Here is a 19,372-nt window from a genome sequence, read left to right as displayed (position 1 = left end):
ACCATATACCACTGTGCCTCATATTTATTTGTCTGACAAATAAATTACTATTTTAATTTCTCTATTGCTGCGTTGAATATTTCATTCCAGCTAAGCGTTAACCACAAGCAGGGTGCTACAAGTATGCCTAGAGAAAGAGGTTATCTAGAGCCATTTCAATCTGGCTTGAAGCCCAGTTTGCCTTGCTTGCCCTGATGGATCACCTCTCTAGAGAGAGACTGGGCAGTGGAGGTTGAACCATAGAATCATAGAGCCATAGAATTGTAAAGTTGGAAGGGATCCCAAACGTCATGTAGTCTAACCCCCATGCAATGCAGCTAAAGTATCCATGACGGATGACCATTGATGCCCATTTAGGGCAACTGGGGCACTGCCACCACTACATAGCTTCTAAAGGAAGCAAACAAAAGTTTCCACCCAAATAAAAGCATTCCCAAGCCACAATATTTCCTGCTTCCCACACACTCATTCGTCTTCTGAATGAACTCCAGCAGACTTTTCTGCCCGTCTCCCATTCTCTGGCCATTAGCTAATTGTACAGTCCAGTCTCTCTCAAATTAACTAACAAAATGGTGTGCTGGATCCTCTCCCACCCCCAATACAGTGGTACCTCTGGTTATGTACTTAATTCGTCCCGGAGGTCTGTTCTTAACCTGAAACTGTTCTTAACCTGAAGCACCACTTTAGCTAATGGGGCCTCTCGCTGCCGCTGTGCCGCCGGAGCACGATTTCTGTTCTCATCCTGAAGCAAAGTTCTTAACCCGAGGTACTATTTCTCGGTTAGCGGAGTCTGTAACCTGAAGTGAGGTACCACTGTACCTTCTGGAAAGAAGAGAAGCGTCTCCACTTCTGCACTGCTGAATGATGAAAGCATGGGCAAGCAGGTCTTTGTCAGCCATAGACGAGTGTCCCATCCCATGGACATGTTTACAGGTGCTTTCTGTGTCCTCCCTGCCCCATTTCAAGGATTGGAAGCCTTGGGTGTATAAACCTGGCAGGCACACCCTCATGCTGCTGTTCAGTGTCCACCTAGGTGCACACATCAGACTTTAAAGGGCACCTTTCCCATGGACCCACAAACGCAGTGCAAAGTGACTTAAGAGTGCCCTTAACCTGGTGCGGCCAGATTCAGCATGCGAGCTTCTCATGGACATCTGGTTGGCTACTGTAAGAACAGGGACTAGATCAGGGTTTCCCAAACTTGGGTCTCCAGCTGGCTTTTGACTGCAACTCCCATCTTCCCTAGGTGGCAGGGCCAGAGGTCAGGGATGATGGGAATTGCTAGTCCCAAAACAGCTGGAGACCCACGTTTGGGAAAGCCTGGACTAGATGAGCCATTGGCTCTTCTTACATTTATATTTGGGAGTTAGCATTGTTTGCCACGACATCACCTTAAGTGTGTCATATAGTGTCCTTAGTCATTTAATAAGAAAAGTGATGCTATGTCAGCGGTACCATATGTGAGCATCAAAGGGGGAAGCATGAGAGGCAGAATCAAGATAAACAGTCCAGAATAAGGCTTGGCCCAGCACAACGATACTGTTAAAAAGGTAACCTACCTGGGTCTCAGATAATTGCTTACCTTGGTTAGAAACGATCACCAAAGCAAGGGCAGCAAGGAGAAAGTAGCAGGCCTTCATAGCTTTGAGAAGGTAAAGGTGGAGATCTGCTGTACAAGGAAAGGAAAAATGGCAAGAATGTGGTCTGTGCAAGCCTTTTATACTGTTCTGGGGATGGCAACTTCCCCAGCCATCGGGCATAAATACTGAATAATACTCCCTCCACCCAAAAAAACCAACAACCCCAAAACAAACAAACCATTAGGCAGTGTGCCACACTGTTATATGGAAAGAAGACCCTGTTCTTTGGAGTTGGACAACCCTGTTCTTTGTACAACCCTGTTCTTTGAAAGAAGACCCTGTTCTTTGTACACCTGGGCACAATGGATGTCATGATAGATCAGGGTGGCCAAGGTGGCCTTAGGTGACACTCGAGAGCTGGGAATTGTGCACGTAAGTTTCTTACTCATGTTGTTTTTTTGGGGGGTAAAGGATACAGATAGTCTTTTTCCAGAAAAAGAAAAGTTTGGTGGTATCACTAATAGTTCTCCATTTTTAAAGGGAGTTTAGAAGTGCTGGTTTTACTTATAAATTGTATGTCTCTTTGGTTTCAAAGTTTGATTCTGTTGGTATTTTTCTTACAAATAACTTAATTGGTTTTACCTAAGCAGCTCTAAGCTTTTCTTGACCAAGTGATATATAAATCTTGTGTCTTTTCAGCTACATCATTTTGGATTCCATCTTGTGGAATTGTGATGGTGGACCCTGGAGCTGATCCCAAGGGGTTCTTGAATTATTCCTTCTTGTCTTCTCACCACTCAAGAAGAAAAAGAATGTAGGTACAGTGGTACCTCAAGTTACAAATGCCTCAGGTTACAAACTCTGCTAACCTGGAAGAGTTACCTTGAGTTGAGAACCTGGCCCCAGGATATGAATGGAAATTGTGTTCCCTTGAGCTGTGGCTTCTGGTAACCCTGGGTTGAGGGAGTGGTGGCAGCCTTACCAGTTCTATTTTGTCCTGTTTCTGGAAAAGTAAACGGGCTTGCCAGCCTTGCTCCAGACGTCTGCTCTGGCTGGAGAAGCAAAGACAGGCGAGGGAGGGGCAAGTGGCTGGGCCCCCGTTTACTACAAAGACTATTTCTATTATGATACTCTAATGAAGATAAAGCTATGTCGTATTGGGTTCTTTCAACCTCATTCTAACCACCTTCTGTAACCTCAGCATTTACCACAGTGCTCTGAAGCACTTACTCAACCCCCCTTTTCTTTTACAATATGGGGAGAGTTCTCCCTTGCACCTTGTTGTTGTTGTTGTTTAGTCATTTAGCCATGCCCGACTCTTCATGACCCCATGGACCAGAGCACATCAGGCACTCCTGCCTTCCACTGCCTCCCGCAGTTTGGTCAAACTCATGCTGGTAGCTTCAAGAACACTGTCCAACCATCTCGTCCTCTGTCGTCCCCTTCTCCTTGTGCCCTTGCACCTTACCTGGAGTTATTGTTCACTCCAGCATTCAGCTGTTAGATTTCTCCTAAACTGTTTCTTAGCAGTTATATGGTCAGACCTCACTCTTGCATAGTGATACTGGCTGGCTTCACTCACGTTGGGTTTTGCAGAAACTCTGTGTTTAACTTTGCAGGTGTTTGACTCTACAGCTCTGTTTAAAATGAGGGAGATCACAGACATGGTGCTCATTTAATTTTTTTTATTAAGTTGTAATCTAAAGAGTAAAATGACAGAAAACTGGCTCTTGTTGAAAGTAATGCCCATAAGTGACAAGAGGAGAGCATGCATGTTCTACATTTGATGACTGCATCCCTGAACAGATTGTGGGCAGAAATGCAGAGGAATGCCAAGAGAGACAGGAGTGGTGATTGAGCTGTAGATGCAGTGCACAACTGTGGTACATTTTCAGAACATCTTTGCAGTGGTGAGAAAAAAGAGAGTACTGTGGACTTGTTTCTTGCAAAGAACGGGTTCTGATGGGAGTGGAGCAATCAGAGCACAGAGTTGTCCTCAGGCAACTGTCCTATAAAGATTAAAAAGTATAAAGGTTAGATCAATGTGGTACAGTCCCCAAAGGAACGGGTACAGTGGTACCTCAGATTAAGAACTTAATTCGTTCTGGAGGTCCGTTCTTAACCTGAAACTGTTCTTAACCTGAAGCACCACTTTAGCTAATGGGGCCTCCTGCTGCTGCAGTGCCACCGCTGCACAATTTCTGTTCTCATCCTGAAGCAAAGTTCTTAACCCGAGGTACTATTTCTGGGTTAGTGGAGTCTGTAACCTGAAGTGTCTGTAACCCGAAGCATCTGTAACCCGAGGTACCACTGTAATAGCTTTCTGGACTTCTTCTGCCTACTGATGGTAGGACCATCAGGGTCTAGAAACCAAGTCTTATGAGGAACAGTTGAGGAAGCTGGGTATGTTTATTTTATTTTTATTTTTCTGTAAATAATTTTTATTCATTTTCCAATTAAAAAATATTCATATTAATACCAAATCAAATCTTTCCACATTCAAAAAACAACAACAACCCAATATATTCAATTCTACAATCCGAATTAATTAATTTCAATGGGACTTCTTGTGTTCTGGATTTCAAAAGCCAAATATCCATCCTTTACTTTCTGCTATCTTCTCTATTACTTCACAATTTTCCAATCCTGATATTAACAATCTCCTCTCTCTATCAGTCAGGAAGCTGGGTATGTTAGCCTGGAGAAGAGAAGACTGATTGCCATTTTCAGACATCTGAAGGGCTGACACACAGAAGATGGAAAAAGCTTGTTTTCTCTTGCTCCGGAAGGCAGGATCCGAACCAATGGATTCAAGTTTCAAATTACAGTGGTACCTCGGGTTAAGTACTTAATTCGTTCCAGAGGTCTGTTCTTAACCTGAAACTGTTCTTAACCTGAAGCACCACTTTAGCTAATGTGGCCTCCTGCTGCCGCCGCGCCACCAGAGCACAATTTCTGTTCTCATCCTGAAGCAAAGTTCTTAACCTGAAGCACTATTTCTGGGTTAGAGGAGTCTGTAACCTGAAGCATATGTAACCTGAAGTGTATGTAACCTGAGGTACCACTGTACAAGAAACAAGATTTCAAGTAATCATCAGGTAGAACCATCAGGAAGGTAGTCAATTCTGCTTCATGAGGCTTTTAAACAGAGGTTGGGTGGCCATCTGTCACGGATGCTTTAGCTGAGATTCCTACAGTGCAGGGCAGGGGATCCTCATGGGAACTCAATGATTATGTTATTTCACAAGACATGGGTGGGGAGCCAGTCCTCCAGGCCTTTCTATCTGGCCTTTGAAATCTCCCCCCAGGGCCACACCTCTCACAGCCCATGCTTTGCAACCCAAGTTTTTATAATATGTCATTCTGATCACTTGCAATGAAGTTCCACTCTGTGTGCTGAGTCACACATTCATGTGGCCCATATATCAATCATTATCTCAAGGATGGAGGAACCTCTGGTCCAAGGGGGGGCATTCAAATGAGGCCCTCCAGGCCTTCCTATCCAATTCTCTAGAGCAGGCACATCCAACAGGTAGATCGTAATCTACCAGTAGATCACTGGACATCTGTGGTAGATCTCTCCCCCCCTCAAAGAAACTCAACAACTTTGACCTGAACCCCCAAAAGCAGGGCCTTCTTCCTCCCTAAAAAAAGCTCAACCTGAACCCCTCAAAATGGGTAGATTACTGCCAGTTTTTAACTCTGTCTCTTGGGAGTTGGCCACCCCTGCTCTAGAGTCTTCACCAGGGAGACCACCACCCCCTTACCAGCCCTGCTCTGCACCCTTCTCGAGTTTATTTGTCTTGCTAGAATGTGTCATTGGACAGTGATAATGCCTCTTGCATGAATGGTGAGTGAATGGAGAAGTATGTATGTGTGTATAGAAATCTTACGACTTCTCTGTGGCTGGAATGTAGTCTACCAGACAAAAGTAAGAGGAACATCCATTGCTACATTGAGAGGAATGCTGTCCCATAGTAGCAAATCAGAAAAACAAAATGGAACTAATATTTGAAGTCATGCAAATATTGGTACATACTTGGTACAGCAGTTCATTCCTCCATGGCAATTTCCGGATACACTAAAAGTTGGAGGACATGGACCAAAAATGCAGTAACTCTGCCCCTTTGCTCTGCAGGCAAGGGTATCGCTGAGATCAGGAGGAGGACCCTGAGCATAACCTAGACACAAGAGACGGGGTGTTAGTTTCTTAGCTTATTATTCCTTCACATACAACAAACAACCCACAGTTGTGAGCATTAGCTTGGGGTGTGGGCAGGTATCTGTCTGTGGAACATATTATTAGGGGCAGCCCGTCAGGCGGCAAAATGGAAAGGTGCCACACCACCCAGCAGCTGACTCCATGAAACTCCCCTCTGCCAAAGCCAGCAATAAAATTCCCATCACATTTGCAATAAAATTGCTGGCATATTTGCAAAGCTAAGCAGCGTACAGTACAGTTTCAAATTGGATAGGGGACCATGTGTTGAGATTCCTTCATTGCCCATTAAGCTCATTTGCCTTCAATAGCAGTAAAGCTCTGCTGGATGAAATATTAATTGCTTCTGGTCTATTTTTCGGGAATCCTGCAACATGTTTATGTTTTTACTCTGCTAACTATACATTGGAATCTGCTCTGGATCAATGCTGAGTGGAATTCCACCACACAGATAAGGGAAGAGGGGAAATTCTTTGGAAAATATTTAAAGATGTACAGCAGCCAAAATAAACTTCCAAGTAGGGATTGTCTTAGGTGCAGCAGTAGACAACAACTAGGAAATTAAGTAGAATGACATTGGGTGGAGCAAAAGGATATATGCAGCTTGATAAAGATCAACTAGGATGTCAAGGAGGGATAGACTGGGAAATCTTCAGATATGAGTTGAGATGATTAAAACAGAACTGTAAGATGTATATAATAAATTTGAAGAATGCAATAATAATAGTTGTCCTGAAGTAGTATCCTGTGAGCAAGTATTGCTGGGTGGGGCCCCTCAGATGGTAACAATTAGTCCCCAAAGTGGGATCATGTGATGGGGCTGGCTGGCTGCCAGCGTTCCCCACCCCCTATAAATCTTTGAGTTAACCTGCTGGGAGGGAAAGAGAACACACCATGGATTAGACTTGCTGTTTGATGTTCTGAAGCTGGTGCTAGAGAAGAAACCAATAAAGTCTGATAACCCGTTCAGTGCCTGTGTGTGACGGATTAGGACTCAAGAAACTAATCCCCTCAATAATAATGATGATATCAGTCCCCAGGTAGGTTTCTCTTTGTCCACCATCAACCTTGTGCAGAGCAATTGCCAATCAGTGTAGACCAGGATTAGCCAATGTGATGCTCCATCATCTGTGAACACTGGCCATCCTGGCTGGGGCACATGGGAATTGTCACCCAGAAGATCTGAAGAACACCATACTGGCTACTTCGGTACAGAAAGTACTGAGCTAAATGGATGAGGAAGCTTTCTAAGCCTTTAGAATGAAGCAAGCCAAATAAACTAAGAATAAAAACAAACTGTGCCCCTTCCTCTCTTCCACCAAACTGAAAATATATGAGGCCAAAGTTCTTTTCCAACTTACCTGGGCAAATCTGGAAGAGGAGCATGACAACAGCAACAAAGAAGTAAAGGATCCTCATGGCTGATGATCTGGTGGGCTCTGGAGTCTGGTGGGCAGTAGAAATTCACACAAATTCTCAGGCCAGATATTTTTTGGAGGTCGAAGCTAGAGACTGCTTGCGTATTTATAGGGTTGAAACGATTGTGAAATCTAGGTGCATATGTTACTTGTCAATAAGTAACTGTCCTTAACAGTTTGGAAAATTTGCCGGCTACTGGCGGGTAATTGCACATTTCAAATGATGTGACAATTAAACAGTGATGCAAAATGCACGGTGAAAATCCATTAACCTGTTCTTACGAAACTTCAGCAAAAACACATTAAGTTCCTTGTGACCTAATTGATGGAGGGAACTCCTGGGGGCTCTTGGAAACAGAGAAATGATCATAAGAAGAGCCTGCTGGTTCAGGCCAATGGCCCACCTAGTCCAACATCCTGTTCTCACAGTGGCCAACAAGATGCCTGTGGGAAATATGTAAGCAGGATTCGTACACAAGAGCCTTCTACCCTCCTTTGGTTTCAAGCAACTGGTATTTCACAAGCATTTCTGCCTCCAACTGAGTAGGCAGAGCATAGCCATCATCAGTAATAGTAAAAAAAACAACCAAATTAAATGCTTTTTTTATATATACAATGAGCTGAGATCTCTGGCTAGTCAATAGCCCACCCCAGGCAAGATAGGTAAAGGTAAAGGTACCCCTGCCCGTACGGGCCAGTCTTGACAGACTCTGGGGTTGTGCGCCCATCTCACTTAAGAGGCCAGGGGCCAGCGCTGTCCGGAGACACTTCCGGGTCACGTGGCCAGCGTGACATCGCTGCTCTGGCCAGAGCCAGAGCCAGAGCCGCACACGGAAACGCCGTTTACCTTCCCGCTGGTAAGCGGTCCCTATTTATCTACTTGCACCCGGAGGTGCTTTCGAACTGCTAGGTTGGCAGGCGCTGGGACCGAGCATCGGGAGCGCACCCCGCCACAGGGATTCGAACCGCCGACCTTTCGATCGGCAAGCCCTAGGCACTGAGGCTTTAACCCACAGCGCCACCTGCGTCCAGGCAAGATAGCATTAGCCAAAAAAGATGCATGCCCATAATTACTTGTAACATTTATATGCTATTTTTAACAGACTGATGTGCAGCTTTCTTGTTCATTTTTATTTGGCAGTTTATCAGTCATGCAACTTAAATTTGCTTCCATTCTTTTTCCTCACCCCCACCCCTCTTAGGGTTCCAGTCTCCAAAATGTGGCAGTCTGTGGCATCTCTGTGTCTCCTGGTGGTCCTTAATGGGCGCTAACAATGTCCTCATCTTCCCCCCTCTCTCTCACAACATGGTCAACTACATCAATAAGTTGAACACTACCTGGCAGGTAAGTACCAGCTTTTGGCTGGCCAGTTGGGATGCGGATGACACTGACAGGAGAAAGAGGTGTTACACCTGAAGAAGTGTCCCCACCTCCATTGTTCTGCCCGGACGCTGAGGTCTAGCGCTCAGGGCCTTCTGGCGGTTCCCTCACTGTAAGAAGCAAAGCTACAGGGAACCAGGCAGAGGGCCTTCTCAGTGGTGGTGCCCACCCTGTGGAACGCCCTCCCATCAGATGTCAAACAACTACCTGACATTTAGAAGACACCTGAAGGCAGCCCTGTTTAGGGAAGTTTTTAATGTGTGACATTTTAATGTATTTTTTAATATTTGCTGGAAGCTCCCCAGAGTAGCTGGGGAGACCCAGCCAGATGGGCCGGGTACAAATAATAAATTATTATTATTATTATTATTATTATTATTATCATCATCATCATCATCATCATCATCATCATCATTGATAGCCTTTCCTCTTGAATTTGTCTCTTTTAAATAAGAAATAAGAAAAAGATAATGGTGAGGGTAAGCATTGTTGCTTTTTTCTTTTAACTTCACTTGGGGAGAAGGTGAAATCACAAACTGCGCATGAAATACTGAGTGTGAGGAGAGTCTGGGTGAAGCAACAGGAAAATTCCACAGCTTCAACTTGACTACTTGAAACTGTCTGACCTTATTATTATTATTTAAATGACCTATAACATGCAAATCATTTATCCGGCCTTGTCCTGAGGCTTTAATGCCGTTAACACCTAAACGTTCCAACCTGTGAACTTGGCCCTGGATGTAAGCCTTGATTTGCGCAATTGATGGAAGCCTTGGGCCGGCTATGCACTTATACAACTGAAAGTGGAGTCTGGCAATCTGCACGGATGATAAGAGGCGAAATCTGAGCAGGTCTCTAGTTGGTAAATAACTTATAGCTAAGTAATGTTCTTGGCACTGATTTACCTCCTTCAGAGGAAACCACCGATGAGGTCACACAAATGAAAGAAGAGACAAGAAAGGAGAATATCATTATTCTTATTCAACACTGATAAGCTCTCTAAATTGTTGTTGCTGTTTATTACATCTATTAGACTTGTCACCTGTATAGTTTTGTCTCAAAGCATCTCCTCCTGCCAATTTTATGTTTTGATCCATATAATCCTGTATACCCATAAAGGTTGGTTGGTTGATTGATTAATATTAAAGTTATTTATTGCCCTTCATCTGAGAATCACAGGGTGATGTACAATATTTAAAAAAGTAATATAATCGCAAACAAAACAATAGCCCCCCTAAACACAGTTTAGATTGATTGATATTAAAGTCATATATTGCCCTTCATCTGAGAATCACAGGGTGGTATCTGAAGAAGTGTGCATGCACACGAAAGCTCATACCAAGAACTAACTTAGTTGGTCTTTAAGGTGCTACTGGAAGGAATTTTTTTTGTTTTGAGGGTGATGTACAGTATTTAAAAAAGTAATATAATAGCAAACAAAACAATACTCCCATCCCCTAAACATCATAGATTGCTTAATTAGCCAAAGACCTGGGAGAAGAGGAACGTTTTTACATAATGAAGCCACCTGGAGTTTCCAAATTGGGACCATATCAGAGGAAATCCTTTCTAACTTAGTTGCATCAGGCTAGCCAGCATGGGCTGCTGATTCTTGTCTCAATGTCCGTCACAGATCAGAAGCTCACAGCTGGAGGCAACAAGGCTGGCTGCCCATCATCTATTCCCATTTGTTATGGGTCACTTAATACTCAAGGACGTACTTTCCAAGATCTGTTCCCCGTCAGCATAGCAACTGATAGGTCAGCCTGGAGCACCAGAACAAAGTTCTCCGCAGGCCTATGTCAGCCGCCTACAAAGTGCACGCTGCCCCAAAGGCAACTGGCTAGTAACTGATTGTTCAAAGCACCCATGGGATTCCTTCTTTCGTAGCATGGTGCCCTGTACGAGGCCAAAATTTGGCACACCAAAATGGATCTTCTCAATTATGGATCTTCTCAATTTTGTGGCGCGCGGTGTCCACAGTGCCCTAAATCCAGCACTGCCAGGAAACTGCACTTTTGCCAGGCATGATAGCCTGGGCAGCACAATGTTTGTGCGGACATGCAATGAATCTGAACATTGAAGAAGAGGGAAGAAGAGTTTGGATTTGATATCCCGCTTTATCACTACCCTAAGGAGTCTCAAAGTGGCTAACATTCTCCTTTCCCTTCCTCCCCCACAACAAACACTCTGTGAGGTGAGTGAGGCTGAGAGACTTCAGAGAAGTGTGACTAGCCCAAGGTCACCCAGTAGCTGCATGTGGAGGAGTGGGGAATCGAACCTGGTTCACCAGATTACGAGTCCACTGCTCTTAACCACTACACCACACTGGCTCCCAGTGGAAGATTCAGGCCAAATTTTCCTTCATGCAGCACACAGTTAAACTATGGAACTCCTGCAGGAGACAGTGACGACCACCAATCTTCTTCTTTTTTTGTAAATACATTTTTATTTGATTTTCAAAAATATAAACATAAAACAAAACCAATTCAGAATCCAGAGATCAAGATTACTCTCAATCTCCTGACTCCTCCCCCCATCCTTCCCATGCGTCCTATTGATAATATTTTCAACTGCATATCAATACTTCTCTGATTATTTTTGTCATTCTAAATTATCCGTACATTCTGTTACATTACAAGTGGGGATGAAATCCTGCCAATGTTTTAACCTGCTTACAATGATCTTGTATATAAATTATAAACTTTTTAAAAAAGAATTTAAAGAACTTTAAAAATAAACTTCTTCTTGATTGCTGAGCTCCGCAGCTGATTTTGCAATTTTGCAATTTTGGCATAGTCTATCAGCTTGGCTTGCCATTCTTCTCTGGTTGGGGTTGTCTCTTCCTTCCATCTCTGGGCTAGTAGTATCTGTGCAGCTGTTGTTGCGTATATGAACAGTCTTTTCTGGTGTTTTGGAATCGTGATACCTATGATTCCTAATAAGAGTGACTGCCACCAATCCAGATGGCTTTAAAAGACAGACAAATTCATGCAGGAGAGGGTCAGGAGAGAGCCAATGTGGTGTAGTGGTTAAGATCGGTGGACTCGTAATCTGGTGAACCAGGTTTCATTCCCCACTCCTCCACATGCAGCTTCTAGGTGACCTTGGGCTGGTCACACTTCTCTGAAGTCTCTCATCCTCACTCACCTCACAGAGTGTTTGTTGTGGGGGAGGAAGGGAAAGGAGAATGTTAGCCACTTTGAGACTCCTTCGGGTAGTGATAAAGCGTGATATCAAATCCAAAACTCCTCCTATTTATAGCTATTAACCACAATGATTATGCTCTACTGCCACTGTTGAGGCAGTAGTGCCTCTCAATACTAGTGGCTGGAAACTGCAGGAGGGTAGAGGATTTTCATGACCAAATCCTTCAGGCTCTTCTCGTGTTCTCATGTGTGTGTAACTTGATTTCCTTTGTGCATTATGCTACTCTTGGTGAAACAGGCAGCATACACTTAAACCACATTTAAATGTACTTTTATTATTAGCGTTATATTTATTTACACCCTGCCTTTCTCCCAGGACCAGGACTCAAGGTGGCAGAATTAAAGCAGATAGAAAAATCAAAACAAATACAAATAAAACACACCTAGCTAACAACGTTTAAAAGTATCTTCGGCAGCACATATACTAAAATTGGAACGATACAGAGAAGATTAGCATGGCCCCTGCGCAAGGATGACACGCAAATTCGTGAAAAAAGTTAGGGTTCCAGGTGGAGAAATCGAAATTGGAAACAGAACTGTTAGAACCTAAGACCAAGGTACTTTCAAGAATGTATAACTTGCTGTTAAAATGGAATACACAAGATGAAATGGTTAAATCGGCTATGATAAAGTGGGCATAGGATATTGGGTATAACATTATGTTTGAGGACTGGGAAAGGTTGTGGACCACTGGGTTGAACTTCACTGCATGTAATGCTTTGAAGGAAAATGTAATGAAAATGATATATAGATGGTACATGACCCCAGTTAAACTTGCCAAAATATACCATATGTCTGATAACAAATGCTGGAAATGTAAAGGAAATGAAGGAACATTCTTTCACCTCTGGTGGACGTGCCCTAGAGTGAAGGCCTTCTGGGAAATGATATATAATGAGTTGAAAAAGGTATTTAAGTATACTTTTCCCAAGAAACCAGAGGCCTTCCTCCTGGGTATTGTCGGCCAGAGGGTGATAAAGAAGGACAGAACTTTTTTCCTGTATGCAACAACGGCAGCAAGGATACTCATCGCTAAGCATTGGAAAACCCAAGATCTACCCACACTGGAAGAATGGCAGATGCAACTGATAGACTATATGGAATTGGCTGAGATGACCGGCAGAATCCGAGACCTGGGAGAGGAGAGAGCTGAAGAAGATTGGAAGAAATTTAAGATTTATTTACAAAAATATTGTAATTTGGTTGAATGTTAAGGAGGATGCTAGATCATAAATAATTGAGCACCATTAAATTAGATGTAATCTGGATGATAAAGGAGATTGAGGAAAGTATATATATATATATATATATTTTGGAGAATTATTAGACTAAATTAAATAATGAGGCTTAAGAATGTAAACAAGTTGATAAATTGCTGGAAAAAGTTTTACAATGATGCAAGTGGGAGCGAGAGACGTGAGGGAGTCCAAAGAAGTTATGAAAAGATGTTATGATACATGTTATATTGTTTATTATTTTTGCATTTCTGTATTTAAAAAATCTCAATAAATATTTTAAAAAAATAAAAAATAAAAGTATCTGAAGAAGTGTGCATGCACACAAAAGCTTATACCCAGAACAAACTTAGTTGGTCTCTAAGGTGCTACTGGACATTTTTTTTTAATTTCTTTTGACTGTGTCAGACCAACCCAGCTACCTAGCTGACCCTTTAGAAGGTTGGAGTTAAAAAGAAATTAAAGCACCTTCTACAGCATTAAAACAACGCAAACATGCACTTGAAGCAAACAATTCTGGGAATTGTTAGGGTGCTGAGAATTGTAGAAGGGTAAAGTTTCCAGGGACCTTTGTGGGAAACGTCCCTCCATCCATAGTTCTTCAGGCACTCTGTCCACCAAATCTAAATCCTTAAACCTGTTCCTCACTTCCACTGTGTATTCATAAGGGATTTGATTTAGACTGTATCTTACCAGCCCAGTGGTTTTTCCTACTTTCTTTAGTTTAAGCTTGAATTTTTCTTAAGAAGCAGATGATCTGAGCCACAGTCAGCCCCAGGTCTGTTTTTGTTGACTGTATAGAGCTTATCCATCTTTGGCTGCAGAGAATATAATCAATCTGATTTCGATGCTGCCCATCTGGTGATGTCCATGTGTAGAGTCGTCTCTTGTGTTGTTGGAAAAGAGTGTTTGTGATGACCAGCTTGTTCTCTTGGCAGAACTCTATTAGCCTTTGCCCTGCTTCGTCTTGAACTCCAAGGCCAAACTTGCCAGTTATTCCGTTTATCTCTATGGTGGGTACACAGCCCAAATCACAGTGGTGCTTTTCCTGGAACCCACAATTGTATCAACCAGACCCTTCTGCTTTTAATATATTTGTATTTTTGGGTGCTTCTTATGGTTGTGCAGAACCTCCCCACCTGTGGTTTATTGATCTCTAGAAAACATGTGGTCACCCTCTCTTTGTGTAAGCTGTGCCATTTTGCTGTGCTCGTATCTCTGTGATTGAGTCATAACATGGAGAGTTTTCTTACTTTAGAGGAGAGAGGAGTCCCTGTGTTTGTCTTTCTCAGACCCTCCAAGTGTCCCTGTTTCCCAGAGACAGCCCTGGATTTACAGAAGCTGTCCTGGTTTCTGATTTAATCCCGGAATGCCCGGAATGTCCCACTTTTCCTTAGGACATTTCAATTGGTCTGTATAGTTAAAGCTATGGTTTTCCCAAGAGTGGTGTATGGAAGTGAGAGCTGGACCATAAAGAAGGCTGGTCGCCAAGAATTGATGCTTTTGAATTATGGTGCTGGAGGAGACTCTTGAGAGTCCCATGGACTGCAAGAAGATCAAACTTCTCAATTCTTAAGGAAATCAGCCCTGAGTGCTCACTGGAAGGACAGATCATGAAGCGGAGGCTCCAAGACTTTGGCCACCTCATGAGAAGAGAAGACTCCCTGGGTAAGACCCTGATGTTGGGAAATATGGAGGGCACAAGGAGAAGGGGGCGACAGAGGATGAGATGGTTGGACAGTGTTCTCAAGGCTGCCAACATGAGTTTGACCAAACTGCGGGAGGCAGTGGAAGACAGGAGTGCCTGGTGTGCTCTGGTCCATGGGGTCACGAAGAGTCGGACACGACTAAACAACTAAAGAACAACAATTTTCACTGGAGAAATGTTGGAGGGTATGGAGTTATGTGACCCCCCAAACCAAGGAGATAAGTAACTATACAACCTTTAGAAGACATCTGAAGGCAGCCCTGAATAGGGGAAGTTTTTAATGTTTAATTTATTATTATTATTATTATTATTATTATTATTATTATTATTAATATGTTGAAAGCCACCTAGAGTGGCTGTGGCAACCCAGTCAGATGGTGGGCAGGGTTTAAATAAGAAAATTATTATTATTATTATTATTGAATAGGATATCCCTATTTTAATCAGATGAATGTTTCAGGGAATGCTTTCTTCATATGCTTCCATGACTGAGGCAGTGGAGGGGATGTGATTTCTTAGTGATCTGGTTTGTGGTAACAAATGCACTGCCAACGACTTAAAAACAACAGGACACTTGTTTTATTTGTTTTTATTTATAAGATTTCTTGCCCACCTTCTCTCTAAGGACGTGAGGCAGGTTACAGCAGTATAATCATGCAGTTATAAAAAGTGTTTCAGTCATAGCAGAGTTGGAAGGGACCCTGAGGGTCATTTAGGCTGACCCCCTGCAATGCAGGAATCACAGCTAAGGAATCCCTGAGACACAGCAGTATAGATACAGCAAAGGAAGGCCATTCAGAGAAAACTAAAGACCTGAACTGCCAAAGGCAGAGGTGTGTGTCTTCTGCATACAACAAAAGCTGTGTGAGGAGGGAATTCCACAACTGAGTCGAGTTGATTTAATACAGTGGTACCTCAGTTTTCAAATGTAATCCTTTCCGGAAGACCATTTGAGTTTTGAGACATTCAAAAACTGAAAACTCAGTACAGAAGCCTCAATAAGGAAAACTCAATATGGAAAACTCAACACGGAAGCCACGTGGCATTGAGGCATCTAATCATAAGCTTGCATTTTTATTAAAGCTTATATGTTTAATCAGGGCTTGTATTTTAAAAATGAGCTTAAAGATCTTCAAATGTTTCATGCCAGGCAGAAGACCAGCTGCCTAAGAACCTTGGCAATGTTTTTACTCCTAGACAAGGGGGCCCCCTGATTTATAGCAGAAAACAATTCTCAAAGTCGTAAAAAGGGAATTACAGGCTGAGAGCCAAGGTTACACTGACCCTACAAATTAAGGGTGGATAAATAGTAAAATGAGCCATATCTTCTTCCTAAGGTTAAAAAAGGTCAAGAGCAGTGAAAAAGCATCTAGCTGGCAGAAAGGGAGCATTTTTGGGAAGTCTTTTCTAAAGCTGTTTCTTTCTTAAACTAAGATCCTTTTAAGATTTCTTTTCCTTTTAAAAGGTTATTTATGTATTAAATATATTAGTTTAAATATAATTATGCAAAGGATTTAAGAAATGCTAGATTCTTATATAGTTGTAAGAGTTGTAACTATCCTGAAATTAAGTCAGCCATCAGCCACCAGCCTCCTGCCAGACAGGAGACGCCATCGAGCACTCTTGATATATGGTTGTCAGGCCTTTTGTTTAGAAACCTTCAAATGAAGGAGATCTCTCAATGTTGATGTGAACTCAAAATCCTTGACATATGTTTAAGATAAAAATTCAAGATTAACCATCTGTTTTGGAAGGCAATAGGGCAAGGAGGGCAAGAGGTGAGCTGGTAATTAAGATTCCTTGTTGAGACACATGTAAGATATATTACTACTTATTTGTCATTTATAGATAGAAGAATATATAGCTTTTTGATTCCCATAAAAGGGCAAGAGGAAATGGGTGTATCTTTTGTGATTGGTTCTAGCAAACAGCCAATAGGAATTTCAACCAGGCTGATTGGACAGAGGCAGCCACAGGAGGAGCAAGGCGGCTGGATTAAGGAAATATAAGTGCTGGCCAGAATGGCAAGAGGCCAGGCCAGAGCTTGGTAACCATATACCACTGTGCCTCATATTTATTTGTCTGACAAATAAATTACTATTTTAATTTCTCTATTGCTGCATTGAATATTTCATTCCAGCTAAGCGTTAACTACAAGCAGGGTGCTACAGCATGTTCGACTTCCGAAAAGTGTTCGAAAACTCAAGCATTTATGTCCATGTTTCTGCCGTTTGAAAACCTAAACGTTCATCAACAGAGACGTGCAAAAACTGAGGTACCACTATATTTGAATTCTTGTTTTCCAACAACAAATGTTGGTCTCAGAATAGCTCACAATAATTGCAATCAGACTAATTTGGTCCAGGTACTGAGATTCCACCAGATCCAGCAGAGAGATCTACTCAATGCACTGCGACCCACAAATACATTTCAGTTCTTTCTCTGCTACTGATCAGTCACCTTTAACTTCTCTAAACTTGGGATTTAATAGCCTGGCAAATGTTATACGTACATGTCAGCTCATTCAGCCATTTGAATGGATTTTATTCTTCACGTTAAATCTCCACCGGGAGGATTTATCTCCCAGGGTTAATACCAGGAACCATTTATATAGCAATTTTAATAAGTAAACCCAAGTGCTTAATGCAACTTATGATGTCAGCGCTACAATGAGTGCATTCAAAACAACAAACCTCCCTCCCTCCCTCCCTCCCTCTCAGCACAACCTGTGCTGTTCTTACTATAATGAATAAATTCTTAGTTCTGACTTACTCCAAGCATACAGTTCTGGCTTTACAGGTAATTTGGCATCTTGTTCAATCCTCAAAACCTACAGCTGAAGGGATCTCTGGATTCAAATTTTTGACAAGCAACAGAAATGACATTTCTCCCCAATGCAGTATTTACTGTAGGGCCTCTAGTTCCTGTAGGAATTTTTTTTTAATTAGGAAATAAAAGGAAAATAGACACACCTGCAATTTGTGAAAACTAGGGGCAAGAGGGCTCCCCACTGCCCTGCAAAATGACCTGCATTTCCCCCCGAAAAGATCAACAGGTCCAGTGCAACTGTTTGCAAGGAGAGACTAGTATTTTCAATTTTTTAAATGGGAAGAATTGAGTGAATTATTCATGAGTTAATGGGAAGAGCTTGTTGTATTTTGACACAGCACCACCAATCTAGTTCTGTATCTCAGCGTCTTATTATATCTTTCTCATTTTTCACACAGCCAGAGAGGTGCAATAGTCTGATATTTCCTACAATTGCAATAATTAATTAAAATTCAATGCTGAGTTTGTGAGTTCAAGCAAAACTGTTGTCTGGTGACCAGCATAGTGTATATGTTATACTACAGAGTATTCTTCTTCTTCCTTGGTGATCACTCATAGCTGAGTAGGGATGCGGGTGGCACTGTCGTCTATATTACTGAGCCTAGGGGTTGCCGATCGGAAGGCAGGTGGTTTGAATCCCTGCGACGGGGTGAGCTCCGATTGTTCGGTCTCATCTCCTGCCAACATAGCAGTTTCAAAGCACATCAAAGTGCAAGTAGGTAAATGGCGGGAAGGTAAATGGCGTTTCCGTGCGCTGCTCTGGTTTTGCCAGAAGGAGCTTAGTCATGCTGGCCACATGACCTGGAAAAACTGTCTGCAAACAAACGTTGGCTCCCTCAGCCAGTAAAGCAAGATGAGCACCGCAACCCCAGTCATTCGCGACTGAACTTAACTGTCCTTTACCTTTACCTTTACCTTTACCATAGCTGAGTAAGATTGTCTTCCATAAACATGGTTTTAACAGTGAGTCCGTAAGTGACTGTGGAGGCCAGTTCTGGATCCACACATCCTTCCACAGTGGGGACATAGGTTTCTGGGCAATAGTTTCAGAGAACCAATATGATATCTCTTACTTTCTCATTTTTCTAATCTTAAATTCAGCTCTGACCATTTCTGCAGCAATCTGAAAAAATCCTCCTGAAAATTCATCAGCAATTTAGGGTGAATTTCTTCAAACATACCCATTTTGTACATATTTTTGCAAGCAATTTCCCCTAATAAAATGCATTTCAATGTTATTTTCACCAAAGTATGCACAGTTTTCTCTTTTTCTCTGTATTTCTGTGCAAACATTTGTATAACATCAGAAGGGTTGCCAAACAAACTTGGGTTTTGCCTCCTGCTCAGTACCAGGGGACATACGAAGGAAACAGGACATTCCCTCTTGTCAATCTGATGAGTCTGGCTGGCTTTCTCTCCAGAATTTAGTTTATAGAACAACAATTCCTGTCTCTTGAAGTAAGGATTTATATTCTTGCATCATCATCATTAGTATTATTATCTAAAATAAAGTAGGAGAAACACGCAAGAAGTTTGTTTCTCCCGCACTCATTTGTTCCTTTAAACCAGGGATCAGCAACCTTTTTCAGCTGAGGGCCGGTGCACCGATAGAAGAATATATAGCTTTTTGTTTCCCATAAAAGGACAGAAGGAAATGGGTGTATCTTTTGTGATTGGTTCTAGCAAACAGGAATTTCAACCAGGCTGATTGGACAGAGGCAGCCACAGGAGGAGCAAGGGGGCTGGATTAAGGAAATATAAGTGCTGGCCAGAATGGCAAGAGGCCAGGCCAG

The 19,372-nt window shown here is 42.5% G+C and overlaps 1 protein-coding gene across 1 annotated transcript; it reads right to left on the bottom strand.

The window, feature by feature from the left end:
* Positions 1-3,286: 3,286 nt before the first annotated feature.
* LOC307213181 (gallinacin-10-like) lies at positions 3,287-17,582 on the bottom strand. The gene is made up of 4 exons (XM_079970904.1): positions 17,523-17,582; positions 7,161-7,245; positions 5,620-5,761; positions 3,287-3,589 (listed from the first exon to the last, which is right to left on the bottom strand). The coding sequence occupies exons 1-4, from the start codon at positions 17,529-17,531 to the stop codon at positions 3,577-3,579; spliced, it is 249 nt and encodes an 82-aa protein (XP_079827030.1). The 5' UTR covers positions 17,532-17,582; the 3' UTR covers positions 3,287-3,576.
* Between the last annotated feature and the right edge of the window lie 1,790 nt (positions 17,583-19,372).

Source organism: Podarcis cretensis (genome assembly GCF_951804945.1).
Source record: "Podarcis cretensis genome assembly, chromosome: 3".
NCBI classification, from domain to species: domain Eukaryota; kingdom Metazoa; phylum Chordata; class Lepidosauria; order Squamata; family Lacertidae; genus Podarcis; species Podarcis cretensis.
Note: the sequence above shows the minus strand (reverse complement) of the source record. Positions and strands in the feature narration are given on the sequence as shown.